General features: G+C 39.2%; 2 protein-coding genes across 3 annotated transcripts; one reads left to right on the forward strand and one right to left on the reverse strand.

The window, feature by feature from the left end:
* The first annotated feature begins 528 nt into the window (after positions 1 to 528).
* Positions 529 to 4,968, forward strand: LOC113767147 (thioredoxin-like fold domain-containing protein MRL7L, chloroplastic). Of its 2 annotated transcripts, XM_027311328.1 has the most exons (7): positions 529 to 841; positions 1,739 to 1,985; positions 2,104 to 2,621; positions 3,752 to 3,833; positions 3,912 to 4,023; positions 4,118 to 4,244; positions 4,377 to 4,968. In XM_027311328.1, exons 2-7 carry the CDS (start codon positions 1,818 to 1,820, stop codon positions 4,378 to 4,380), a joined length of 1,011 nt encoding a protein of 336 aa, XP_027167129.1. In that variant the 5' UTR covers positions 529 to 841; positions 1,739 to 1,817; the 3' UTR covers positions 4,381 to 4,968. The 2 variants fall into 2 exon arrangements, with proteins under 2 accessions (XP_027167129.1, XP_027167130.1); XM_027311329.1 differs by lacking the exon at positions 529 to 841 and having other exon boundaries at positions 1,902 to 1,985; positions 2,118 to 2,621.
* A 3,210-nt stretch (positions 4,969 to 8,178) lies between these two features.
* Positions 8,179 to 12,837, reverse strand: LOC113765105 (cellulose synthase-like protein D5). The gene is made up of 3 exons (XM_027309164.1): positions 11,783 to 12,837; positions 10,606 to 11,416; positions 8,179 to 10,511 (listed from the first exon to the last, which is right to left on the reverse strand). The coding sequence occupies exons 1-3, from the start codon at positions 12,679 to 12,681 to the stop codon at positions 8,736 to 8,738; spliced, it is 3,486 nt and encodes a 1,161-aa protein (XP_027164965.1). The 5' UTR covers positions 12,682 to 12,837; the 3' UTR covers positions 8,179 to 8,735.
* Between the last annotated feature and the right edge of the window lie 730 nt (positions 12,838 to 13,567).

Here is a 13,567-nt window from a genome sequence, read left to right on the forward strand (position 1 = left end):
ACTAGGGATGTACGCGAGCCGAGCTACTCGCGAGTAGCTCGGTCAACGACTCGGCTCGAACTCGGGTTGACCGAGTTCGAGCCGAGTTTCGAGTAGCTTGAATGAAAATCGAGTCGAGTTTCGAGTCGAAATAGCCCAGCTCGAGTCGAGTCGAGTAGCTCGACGAGCCGGAGTTATTTAAATAATATATTTATAATTTAAATAATATATATGTATTATAATTATAAAATGACCATTATGAGTATAAGTTATATGAAATTTACAATATATCCTTCTTTATAATAAAAACCTATAATGGCAAAAAAGTAATAATATAATTGTAAAAAGACCTAAAATGAAAAAAAATTTCGAGCTTCGAGTATCGAGTCAAGCTTCGAGCCTAAAGGAAATTTTTCGAGTCGAGTCTCGAGTATCGATTTTTTGGGCTCGCTCGAGTCGAGCTCGAGCTTTGGTGTATATGAGTCGAGTCGAGCTCGAGTAGATTACACCCCTATTCTGGACAAAGTGAGGGGGTGTGATGCCTATAAACATTATACTTTGAGGTGTATCGTGCAACAGCTATAAAAGTTCACGGGCGGTTTCTCAAATTATCCCTATTATTGCATCATCCCTTGCTCCAGAAATTCGCCATGCCACTGCTAGAGTAGAAAACAGTAGCGGGATACCGAGTTTGCTATCTTTTGTAGTCCGTAATACTAAATACCAGCAAGAAGAACTAAGAAAGAATTGAGGAGACCGGTTTCCATCCGCAAAGCAAAGAACTTCACCACCCCACATCTCTATCTGTGCCTCTCTGGATTCAAGCTTTTCACAGTACCAAAACAAAATACTATTGCAAGTGGTAAGAAGCCCGCCTTCAAATCCCTTTCTTGGTTACTACTAAGCTTTTGTACCTTCTATGCCATCGGGAGTTAGTAGTAGTACAAATATATGCGAGTCCTCCATGCTGCATGTTGCCTTTTTTTTTTTTTCCCCAACTCAAAGTTTGAATCTTTCTCTGTGATTTCAATTGAAATGTGGACAGCATCTTTTCCACTGGGGAGTGAGGGGTTATGGGAGTTTTCCTATGGAGATAACCTTTAGATATCTTCTCCTGTAATTGTAATTTAAAGCTTCTCTATTGTTATCTGTTTGTCCTTTTCTTTTCATGGGAGCCTTGGAGAATTGCACATTTCCATTTTTCTGCTACAAAGGAAGGGGTTGCTCTATGGGGCTTTGTTTGTTAATTCCACATTTTGAGGCTGCTGGGTTGGCTGTTGAATGAGTAGTGTGTATTTAGCTCCAATCTCATTTTTCAGCACTCCACTGGTGTTGGCGTTTTCTGATTTTTTTTTTTTTTCAAATGATCTTTTAGTGTCATGCCCTTTCATATATCATACTTTCGTTATCTCATGCTTCTGCCCTGATGGTTGAGAAGAACACGATCACACAAAGTCAAGTACGGACGAAAAGTTTTGTGAAATATATTCTTATTTTCATTTTTTTTCCTGGAAGACTGGAAAGAAGGAATAAGGAATTGCTAACGGTGTTTCCATGGAATAAAGATAAGATAGCCTGTTTAACCATTGACATTTGCCATTGTAATTTAGGAGTACAGCTTCTACCTTTACGTGGATATTGAGATTGGATTTGTTTTGGGTTCTTTTCTGCATTTGTATTGCACACACGTCTTTTCTTGTCTATTGAGGCCACCATTGCTGCTACTCAAGTTGAAAATATTTTCACTGTTATTTTGCAGCACTGGTTGCAATAAGAGGACCTTGCAGCAAAGGTTGTTCTTCAGCTACTAAAATAAAAGGCAGTCGTGGTTACAACAAATGGATGCATTGAGGCTGCAGTCTTGTTTCTCACCTATTCAAATAGAAGGCAGAAAAGATTCTTCTTCATGCTATGGTGATCTCTCTATGAGGAGAAAGAAACAGAACCATACTGTTTTAGCATCAACCTGGATGTCTATGAACGGCCTATCCAGATCGCCTTCATGGGTACGTGGATCTGATCCTCATTTCCCTTCCGTGTCTAATGTCTATTTCTACTTCATAATATTCATTTGTGTCAATTCATACCATTGTGGAGGTCTTAGTGGTAGGGGTTTTTGATCAGGTTCATGGGTTCAGAAAATATAGGTTAAAGACTACTAAAGCGGTGGATGTATCAGAGGCGGAGGATGGGAAGGAGAAAGGAAGCAAAAAATCTGGTGAAAATTCTATACCTGATGATGCCTTCGATATGGATGATGAAGAGAGGCAGGAATGGAGGAAAAAAATTAGGGAAGTGATCAGTAAGAACCCTGCCGTTGATGAAGAGGCAGATCCTGATGAACGTAGAAAAAAGATGCAAAAGCTTTTGGTTGATTATCCTCTTGTTGTTGACGAAGATGACCCCAATTGGCCAGAAGATGCTGATGGTTGGGGTTTCAGCTTAGGTCAATTCTTCAACAAGATTACCATTAAAAATGTCAAGAAGGATGATGATGACAACTATGATAGTGAAAATGAAATTGTGTGGCAAGATGATGATTATATCCGTCCAATTAAGGACATAACATCTGCAGAATGGGAAGAGGCAGTGTTCAAGGACATCAGTCCTTTAGTTGTTCTTGTACATAACCGTTATAAAAGGTTTGTTTGCTTTACTTTGTTGTTGTCATTAGCACTCCTTTAGTGCGTGCAAGTTAATTGGTTTTAATGTCCATGTTTTTCTTTTTAAAATGTTATCGGGATTAGTTACCTCAAATTGCCTGTCTTTTAATATGAATGCTTAGTGTTGTAGATTGGTGCTGATGCCTGACTATTTGCTGTGCCTGAATCATTTTGGGATAATTTCTGGCTATCAATTTCTTAGCTAGGTGATCTCTTTAAGTTCTTATTCTTCTGCTGTGAAATGTCCTTCCCTGGGTTAAACATTTAGGAATGTTTGTCCAGAAATGCTATTGATATTGCATATGCATAGCCTTTGTTGAGTTACTTTGACCTTTATAGCAGGCTATTGCCAGCTAAGTGTTTGCTGATTTATCTTAAGGTCTCAGTATTATGTGACTGCGTCTTATCAGTTTTTGAACTCTGGCTTGCTTCTATATTCTACCTTGCATCGAATAACTTGCAAACATAGAACTAAGGTCCTGGTAATGTGCCAACAAGAATTTACTGATTGCAATTGGCATCATTTGATTTGATTCACGTACATAGGCTTGATTGGTTGCTTGACTTGGCAAAGTTACTGAACAGCAAAATTTTGAAAGAATTGATATAATCCTCTACCTCCCCTCTTGTGCTCTTCCCCTTGCTTGTTGATCCTAATTTTCTGGGTTTTGGATAACTTTGTGGCATTTGTCTACATATATATTTGTAGATCTGTTATCTGGAAAAATATTGTACTTGTTAAAATTTCAGCTCCACGGGGAGAACCTGGATTATTTTTTTATTTGTGTTGTGTGGGGGGGGGGGGGGGGGGTAGTAATATGAAAATCCAGATGGAAGGCTTTTGGTAACACCCTTTGCAGCTACATTTTCTGAGCTGGGTTATATTGAGCAAAATAGTCATTGGCAAAACATTTTTGGAGCATTTTGCTAACACATTTTACAATGCCCATTATAGTTTGCCGACCCCCTTTTCATCCACGAGGAAGTGCTGATTATTCTGAAAAAATCCTCAAGAATGCAATCCAAAGGAAAGAATTTTAAAAGATCTATAATTGGTTGCTTCTGTAAGGATTTCTTCATTATTCCTCATAGCTTTATAATCTATGCAGACCAAAGGAAAATGAAAAGATTAGGAATGAATTGGAGAACGCTGTGCATATCATATGGAACTGCAGGCTACCATCTCCTAGAGTAAGCGAGGGCTTTGAGTTATTAGGTTATTTGCTAGTTTACCATGTTCAGCATATTGATACGTGTATTTCAAAATAGTGTGTAGCAATTGATGCTGTTAAGGAGCTCGGTTTGGTCTCTGCTCTACAAGTCTCTGTTTTCCCGGAGCTCATATTTATTAAAGCAGGGAAAATCTTACATCGCGAGAAAGGTAAAGTTCAAGGGTTGAGAAGTTTCTGATTAGATGATTGCCTTCATAAGAAACTATCATTGTGATTTAACTTTATTTCCTTTTGCTTCTTCAGCGATTCGAACGGCAGATGAGTTGTCAAGAATGATGGCATTCTTTTACTTTGGAGCAGCAATGCCACCCTGTCTTAGTGGCATTAAGAACAGTGAAGAAGATGTTCCCTCCTATAGTTCGAACATGCAGTAAGTCGTGCCTAAACATTCTTAGTCAGCTCAATGCGTGCAATTTCTTTTCTTAAAAATCGAATGTTCAGGGCCCAGGTTCTTGTGTAGTTTGTTGTCTTTAATGTTAAATAAGTATTCTACACTTGGCAGGTAAATTGGTATACTGCTACCATGTATCAGTGGCTTAATAGAAGTTAGCCTAAATATGAAAGTTGAAGCAAAGATCTGCTGCTCTGCTTCTTTAACCGTTCGAGGCGGTATTATCACCTACATGAGTTGCCTGTTAAGAACTTCTTCCTGGTGTCGATATTCTCATTTCAACAGCACAAAGTTCCCTTCCTAGTTACAAAGAGAAAGGGGCTACTGGCTAATCCATGATTTAAGTAGGTCGTGGTTGAAGGCTAGCATAATGAAAGGCTGAAGGTACAGAAGGACAGCTCAATTGGATAAAACAGTGTGGGACGTTGCTGCTAGCCTGCAAATGGCTTCTTATAACTTAGCTTTAGATATGAGCCTGTGAGATTATTCATTACGAGATGCACATCATGTATTAGATTATGTTGCAAGAATGCTCTTTTGTTTCTCTGAGGTTCCTGTTTATTAGACTAAAACAAAAATCACTGGTAGTGGTTACAGAGATAGAGTAGATGTTAACTCCATGCTCCTTTTAAACAAATATCATTGCATCAATACTTGAGGGTGTCTGATATCAGAGTACAAATGCTGTTCAAACTTTCTTCAAGCTGATGCAGGTTGTATAAAGAACACTAAGGAATCAATGTAGTTACGACAAGAACTGCTGTATTGCAAAGGCAAATCTTTCCGTCTTTGTATATTCTTGAATTCAGCAAATTCACAGGACAATGTGTAGCTATTCCGGAGCCTAAAGTCACGTACTACTCTTTTAAGGTTTAGAAAATATTAGGACTCGAATGGTCCCTGAGCTGGTATTCTATTCTGCTCTCCGATCCCTGTAGTGGCAACTTAAGTTAAGGTTTGCTTACACCTTCCTTCGTCCTGTGACCTTTTCTGTGATTTTTTTTGTGTGAGATGCAAATGGATGCAAATGAGTCGAGTTGAGTCGAGTTTTGGCCTAATCGAGCCGAGTTTCAAGTTAATTTTACGAAACTTAAAATCGAGTTCGACCTTAAAAAAATAAAAAAAATGATTATTTTATTTTTAAAAATGAATAAAATAATAAATTTTTAACAAATAATAAAATATTAGAGATATATATGTAATATTACTATTTAAAAATAAAAATATATATATGTATATATAATCGAGAATGAGCTTGGTATTTTTGAGTTCGAATTCGACTTGATTAACTCGAACTCAACTCAGAGTTCGATATTGACCGAGGTCGTATTCAAGTCACTCGCGATTCGTTTGCAGCTTTAGATGCAATTACCAAACAGCAAAATGACGAAAGAGCAAACTTTTTTGCCAGCCAATGAAATTTATACATATATATATATATATATATATATATATATCCTTATACTATATAAGATTGAGTTTTGGTGAAAGAGGGGCTTGCATTTCAACCGCATAGGCAGGAACTTTTTGGGAATGTGAAATATTCTGTAGTGTTTTACAAGCTATAGGTACAAGTGAGGGAAGCTTGTGGTTAGATATATTAACCGAAATATACTTATTTATAGACATTTAAAAATTTATGTTGAAACATATGGGTATTTATGGTATGTGCAATTAATCTGCAACCATTTGTTGCTTTTGGTACAACACACATAAGCCAGTGGGTATGTGAAATTACTTAAATAGCCTTCATACATCATAAGTGCGGTCATTACGAAAAGAAAAAGTCATGATCATAAATACGGCAATTGAATCACACGGTCATTACTAAAATGGGTTTCACACATCATAAGTGCGCCGTTTGACTAATGATCACTAAACTTGGAAATCACTTGTATAAGGAGCCCACAAGTGAAAGGGAATAAGAAAGGCCAACCTTGCTCAACCGTCATCGTAGTTAGAGCTCAGGTGTGGAAGCACCTCCTTTTAGAGCTCATTCTCTATCATTTATACCTGAATTTAATGGCAAAAAACATGGGCCTATTAATGGCTCCTGAGTTTCGGGGATTGGGTTTTCTCTTGCAACCTTTGTCTGAAACAGAATGCCGCATCGTTTTCCCTCTCACCCGGGCTTATGGCCGAAACACTCCATTTCTTTCTTATTATAGCCTCAATTAAATAGCCAGACGTTGGTAAGTTAATGCCCAACGGCTGCGTCGGTTATGATTGTTTCCATGTCTCATCTTCACCTTCTTCAGTTTCAACCTTTTCATATTTTGGAATTGGGATATTTTTTTATGCTCTTATACTGCATAAATCCTAGGCATGGAAACAATCACCGCCCACTGAAGCAAGAAGTTGCGGAGGGCCCGACCGACAATCTTTATGAGGGTCATTAACTTAATTTGGGATTTGATGAGGCTTTCACTTGGCATCTGCTTCATTTTAGTCCCATGATTTCTTCATTCTGCTACAGCTTGTCCTTAATCACCTTCTATTAGTAAGTTAATGACTTACTCACTTAAAGACCGACCGAATGTGGATATTAGCAGCGCGTAGTCCTTCACCACAGAACTCCTTCAGCTTACTTGCTTCCTTAATCCAAAAGCACCAAAAGTAGCTACTCCAACAAGAAAAAGCACCAAACTTCAGTAGTCAGAGTAGTTGAAGCAGGAAGTTGCGGAGGGCCCTCGATCATATATGCTCTACACTCATCATGTAGATGCTGAAGTTAGGACCAAAATGAAGAAACCACTAAGAAGCAACGCTTCTGACTGCTGTCTATTACAGCATCTACATAAGTTTACTACTATTCGTATCACTAAATAAGTAGACATACATGATGTCTTATTTAACATACTCTGCTATCTATCTCATAGTTTTTATCTGAAATAATTTCATAAATATGTGTCCGTACATCTTTGGGAACTTGCTGCATCTAATTATTTGTGTTCGGGAACTTCCTGATTCTAATATTGGAAGACTCTTATGTTGTTTGTCTTATAATCATACCAGCTTCTAATTATTTATCGCAACGTACTATTCTCGCAATGTATTATTATTTGTCCAACCAAAAAACATTCTTCAACCACAGGCATCAAAAACCCCGCGCGATGCGCGGGCACTCCTCCCCTAGTATATATATATATATATACACACACATATAAAAGTAACCGAATATATATCATTTGAATTACAAAATCATACAAACAGCTTGCCTTGAATTGCACCTGACTGTTGATACTGCCCCTTCCCCCATCGATCCAATAACCTTCTCAGCCAGCCAGCTATATCTGGCCAATGCAAATTAGATTGTTCGTCTTTCTTTCTTCAATTTCAATAGGTTATGAATTGAGTTTGAGACCAAATTTATATTTGTAGAATTATTTGATTCATTTAACGAAATTATTTTATAAAATTATTATTGGAACATTAAACTTAATAGGTAGGAAAACAATAAAACTGAAGAATTTTTTTTTTTTCAAAAATTCATAAAAACCTTTCATTTGGTTCTTTACAATCAGTGGCTGTTATAATCACAATTACAACCATTTGGAGCCTGCATCCACTGGTCATACAAGAAATCTGTAATAGTAATTAATAAATTTCTATATATTAAACTATAATAAATTTTCCTTTTTCTAATACTAATTTTGTATTTGTATATCAAATGTGTATATATAACCAATTTCCCATACTCCAGATTTTTGGTTGAAGTTTGTCTTCACAAAATTTGCTATAGTAATTATTCCAAATAATCTCCTATCCAAACACACTCATTATGTTGAGATGGGTAGAAGAAGAGAGTCTTCAAAAAAAGAAAAAAGAAAAAAGAAAAGGAGAGACACTCATATTTCAGGAAGAAACAAAAGTCTATTCTATTTGTAGACACATTTAATAGATGTTCATACAAACACCCCCAACAATTGACACTCTTCATTCCAGTTTTTTTTACACCCCAAACAATTTACTCTGCAGAACTAAAACCTCCACCAGGCTCAGAATCCAAAACTATTTAGCCAGAGGTCTCAATGGCTTTAACCTTAGGTATCTTCACTTCCCCTTTCAGCACAGTGACCATTCTTCAAGTGTAGACAATTTGTGACATTTCAGCTATCAAAGAGAGCAGGAAATAGCAGAATAGGGAGTTGTATCATGTATGCATTGATGCCTGCTGTCTATTGCCTGCTACTGCCTTGCTATATTATTCTATATAGAATGCAGTATCAAACAACTTAATAACTGAGTTGCAGTATCATAGTTGGCAAAACACCATTCAATACTGAGGTCGTCTATATTGTACAAATCAAATTCAAGAATATCCTAAAGCATATGAAAAAACACAACAGTGAGGAGAGAGTAATGCACGAAATTCAGATGCACTTTCTTTACACTATTGTTTGGCCTGAATAATGATGGCAAATTGAGGAGCTGCCGAGGAACATTGGCAACTCTGCTTCTCCTCTCTCTCTAGGGAAACTCAAACTGGAAGCTTCTTTGTTCCCCGGAAGGAGGATACAAGTACACAGCAATCAACGAAAGAACAATACATATCAGTCCAGACCATAAATATACAATGGTTGGAATCTTCCCCTTTCTTCCCATCAACCCCTTTGCGAAAGGATATAGATGAGACAGCACCCAGATGCTGAAGAAAACACCTCCAAGGAGCTTGCTCCACTCCGGGAAAGGACTGTACAGGGTCCTGGATACTGCCACCGCGATTGCTATCATGTTAATCAATATTATTGTGATTGGTGGAACCATCAGAACAGTCCACCTAAACTCATACAGCTCAGCGAACTCATCATCTTCATCATCAGGTGCTGCTGATTTAGATGTCAAGGTGAATGAGATATCAATTCCAGCTATCACCTTCAGCAGTCCTTGCACCACAGCTGAAGGATGTGCGCTGGTTCCTCCGATTAGCCAAAATTGCTCATTCCGCCACCAATCATGGAGAGTGATGCCTGACCATTTAATCTCGAGCAGTGCAAGCATGCACAAGGTGAGAGTGATGGCCAGCAAGAACACTAGAAACGTGACATTAAGTGACTGCACAATGAACTTTCCAGAGAACAACGACAGTGCTGGCAAAAGACAGTAAACAAGGAGGAACACAGATGTGAAAGGGTACATTCCGACATTGAAATACGCCACCCTTTGCAAAAACTTCATCCTAGGACTTGCAAATAAGGCATTGTTTCGAGAAAAGAAGATTTCAACAGAACCTGTTGCCCACCTGAGCACTTGGATGAGCCTATCTGTCAAATTGATTGGGGCCGTCCCTCTGAAAGCATCTCTTTTTGTGATGCAGTAAACTGATCTCCAACCTCTATTGTGCATTCGATAACCTGTGACAACATCTTCAGTTACAGAACCATATATCCAACCTACCCTTTTTCCCCACTCAGTTTTGTCCTCATAGAAGCATGTCACAACGCTGACTGCCTCTGCCAGGGCTGCTGCATCTAAAGGCTCACGCTGCACAGCAAGAGAGCCAGCTGGCCTTCCCAGGCATCCCTTTCCTCGCAATTCATGAAGCAGCCTGCCCCCAAATTCAGCTATTGCAATGGAGTCGATCAGAGAAGCTGAGTTTCCAAATTGTTTTGAAAGCAAGGCCTTGGCAGCTTCGTCATCTGCATTTTCATCGCCCAAAATGGGTAAAAGCGTTTCCACATCATCTTGATTCTTTGGCGACTTGGATTTCCTCCTGAGGAGCGTTTTTATTTTCTTTGTTCCAAACCATCCATGATGTTCTGTCGCTCTAGGTGGACTAAAACCATACAGAGCAATTCTCCTGAAAATGCAGCCTGTTCCAACATACATTGGACCTTGTAATCCATCAAAAGCCCTCATACTCACATCAAAAAATACAGTGTTGTGGTTTGCATACCGATCATTTGGATCAATCCCCTCAAATCGTTGAGGGAATTGTACATAACAAATTCTGTCACCACCTCGGTCTAGCATAAAACACATTCCCTCCCTCAATGCCAAGGAGTTATAGATATAGTGGTCACAGTCCAAATTGAGAATGAAAGGGCCGTTGGACATAATTGCACTGGCACGGACTAGAGCATTCATGGCTCCAGCTTTCTTGTTGTGTTCAAAACCACGCCGCTTCTCACGAGAGACATAAACCAGCATTGGCAGCCGGATATCAACTTCTGCTGTATCAATCAAGTTGTCCTCATCAGCTTCAGTCCCAAAAACTGGCTCTGAATTAGGTGGCATCAACATCATCTGAAAGAGCGAAACAAGATATTAGCAATGAAGAATCACATCAGACTAAAGGAGGAAAATTGCACCAAAACCAAGAAGTAAAAATGCAATTTACCTGAATAATGCCCTCATGATCACCTTTTGAATGACCTTCCTCCGCCGATGTCCATGTTCCGGGCCAATGAGAGCCGTCGGACATCCAAGTAGCCTTTGGGACCTTAACGGCTTCTGAAAGATTGTCCCCAAGTTCAAGCTGTTTCTTCCTAGCCCTTAGCTCTGCTTGAGCATTGTATGCATCCGATCTTCTCCTTATTGACTCCGGCAAGGCATTTATCCTGACTTTGAGTTCATCATACTCTCTTTTCACTCTTCTCCTATCCCTCACAAAATCAATTTTCACTTTGTTCTTGAGAGGATCACTCTTCTGACTAAAGTATGCCTCTGGATTGCGAGGTTCAATGTTGTGTTTCCTACAGAAGGGAACCCAAGATTTTGAAAAGCTTGCAGCCTCTGCAAGAGCCTCAAATGTCACCAGAGAACCTCCATCATCAGATAGATAACATGCCACCTTCTCCATCGGATAATCAACTGCAAGTATAGAAAGAATAGTGTTTGCAGTAACTAGAGGTGGCTCTTTGTCTGGATCAGCTGTAGAGACAAATACATCAATCCCTGGAAGGTCAGATAATGCTTTGGGATTGTTGAGGTTTGGATCTGATGATTCAAATCTCTGCTTCAGAACCGACAGGTCAGTCACCCTTTTCACAGGGCAAAGCTTAGGTAGCTGATCAAGAAGCCAAGACAGTGCAAACCAAAATTCACAGACAACAGACATTATCCATAACCACATTGCTTCATGATTAGGATGTGACACCCTCCATGTAAGGAAACAGGCAAGTGCAGCAAGACGAAGAGCCATCAGTAATCTACACAGCCAAGCCAACATAAGCTTGCGTCAATTTGAATTTTCCGGTAACAATATCCTACTAACTATATATACATATATGCGCAAGTGGAGGAATAAAAGGAATTTGCATTTCTTAAACTATTCAAGGTCCTAGAGCGTAGCAAAGATGAAAAAGTCAGAGCAACAGTGGACTGAATCTCATACGACATAAATTGGTCAATGATCAATCGCAGATTAGAGAAACATATCCCTGTCCGATAACATGCTAGTAAATTCTTCAAAGTAAGATCTTTTTCATCATGGAAAAACCCAAAATGTATAGCAATTGAGCAGAACAAGTAAACAAGAACTAGAAAACAAAACTCTGGTTGGTTTTGGTTCTGACCTGTAGGGACTGATTAGTGCAGCAGAAATTCCAACTTTCCTGGTTAAGGGCTTGTTTCTCCGGTCAGTGAAATCAGGAGGATTTTGATGTCGCTCAGTTCCCATTCCAGACACGTATCCATCTCTAGGCCAAACCGCATTTCCATACCCATAAGTTCCTTTGGTCTCAAACAGCCATTGTGCATGATCAAAATCATGGTTTGGATTCTTGAAAGACTGAACCAAAGAGTAATTCTTTCCCACTCTGATTCGCGGTTGGGACCGTGGCTCATCCTGAATTTCGTCATCAATAACATCTCCCCTGTAAGGCTCTTTGCAACCGGGGCATCTTCCGGCTCCATTTTCAACGCAATCAAAGAAGCAATCCCTGCAAATCCTGAAACCACAGTCGCACTGCATTTTGGAATTCCTATCAAGAGCTTTCTCATCACAGCCCTCGATTTCACATACCAGATTTGATTTTGTCTTCACATTTGGTAGCTCAACTTCCTCGGAGCTTTTCCTGACGTGGGCTCGAGTCACCGAATTGTGTCCTCCAGTAAAAATAGTATCTTTGATGAAGCCTGCACTAGGAATTCCCCTGCTTTTGCTTCTGTCTAGAGGGCTGTTCTGAGATCCAGCGATTATCCGGTTATCAGGGGTGGGAGGAATGTGAACTGTGTAGGCGACAAACTCCTCGGTGCTGTCTTTAGAGAAAGAAAGATACCTCGCAGTAGTATTGGAACAAGAAGCTTTGCCTCCACTGGAAGCCCTTAATCCTCTTCCACTCAGGGGCGAATTCGGATTGTTTGATAAGGAATGACGCCGGATTGGACTAGTCAAGGCAATTCCATGGCCCCCACCACCTGAGGTAGAGACTGTAATTGTCACTGGAGATGAGGATGGAGGATCAACACCCATTTTCACCAATTTTTTGTTCTCCTTTTCTTCGGGGAAAACGGGTATGAGAAGAAGGAAACAGAAGTCGGCAGCTGTATGAGAACAAAGATCAGAAATTCATGGTAAGCAGAGAAAGCTGAGGGGTATTTCTGGGGGGCAGAAGAAGAAGAAGAAGAAGTAGAAGAAGAAGGGAAGTCTGAAGTCTGGGCAGGGAAGGTATGGTATAAATTTGAAATTTTGTGGGGTTTAGACAGACAGAGATTTCCATGTAACGGTCGACTGATTATGGTCGTTGGTTAGGAGAAATCGGACGGCGCTTCTTTGGACTTTATAAAATGCCCGTTTGTGACGCTGAGATGTCCGAAAGTTTTGAAGAAAGTTAAAAAAAAAGGGTACTCTGCCCTGCCCACAATCCAACGATCAAAATGGGCCCGACTATAATTTTAACGGTCGGTCCAGTTTTTTTTTTTTTTTTTTAGTATAGCAATCTCATGAGCGTAATAATTTACAAGAGCCTCCGTGAGCTTTGGCATATTTGAAACAAGCCCCTCTAGGGTGGGTTTTCTTGCATTCTGTTCAATAATAACTTATGCTCCATTCATCTCACTTTGATAATTTTGTTTTCCTTTTTCATCCGTTCCAAATTATAGTTCATTTTTTTCAATTGAAGAATATAGTTAACTTTTAATTTTTCTAAACTACCCTTAGTTAATATAGGGTAAAAAAACAAAAATGCCATTTGTGATTAAGTGAACATACAGAATAATCCCTGTGATTTCAAAACATACAATCCGACGTGGTTTGAACTAAATTGAAAAGGCGATGAAAATCGTCAAAACTAACATATTTGAAGCACACGCACTTGTTTTACAACTATTGGTAACTGAAAACAGTTTTTTATAATTAA

Source organism: Coffea eugenioides, chromosome 3 (genome assembly GCF_003713205.1).
Source record: "Coffea eugenioides isolate CCC68of chromosome 3, Ceug_1.0, whole genome shotgun sequence".
Lineage (NCBI taxonomy): Eukaryota > Viridiplantae > Streptophyta > Magnoliopsida > Gentianales > Rubiaceae > Coffea > Coffea eugenioides.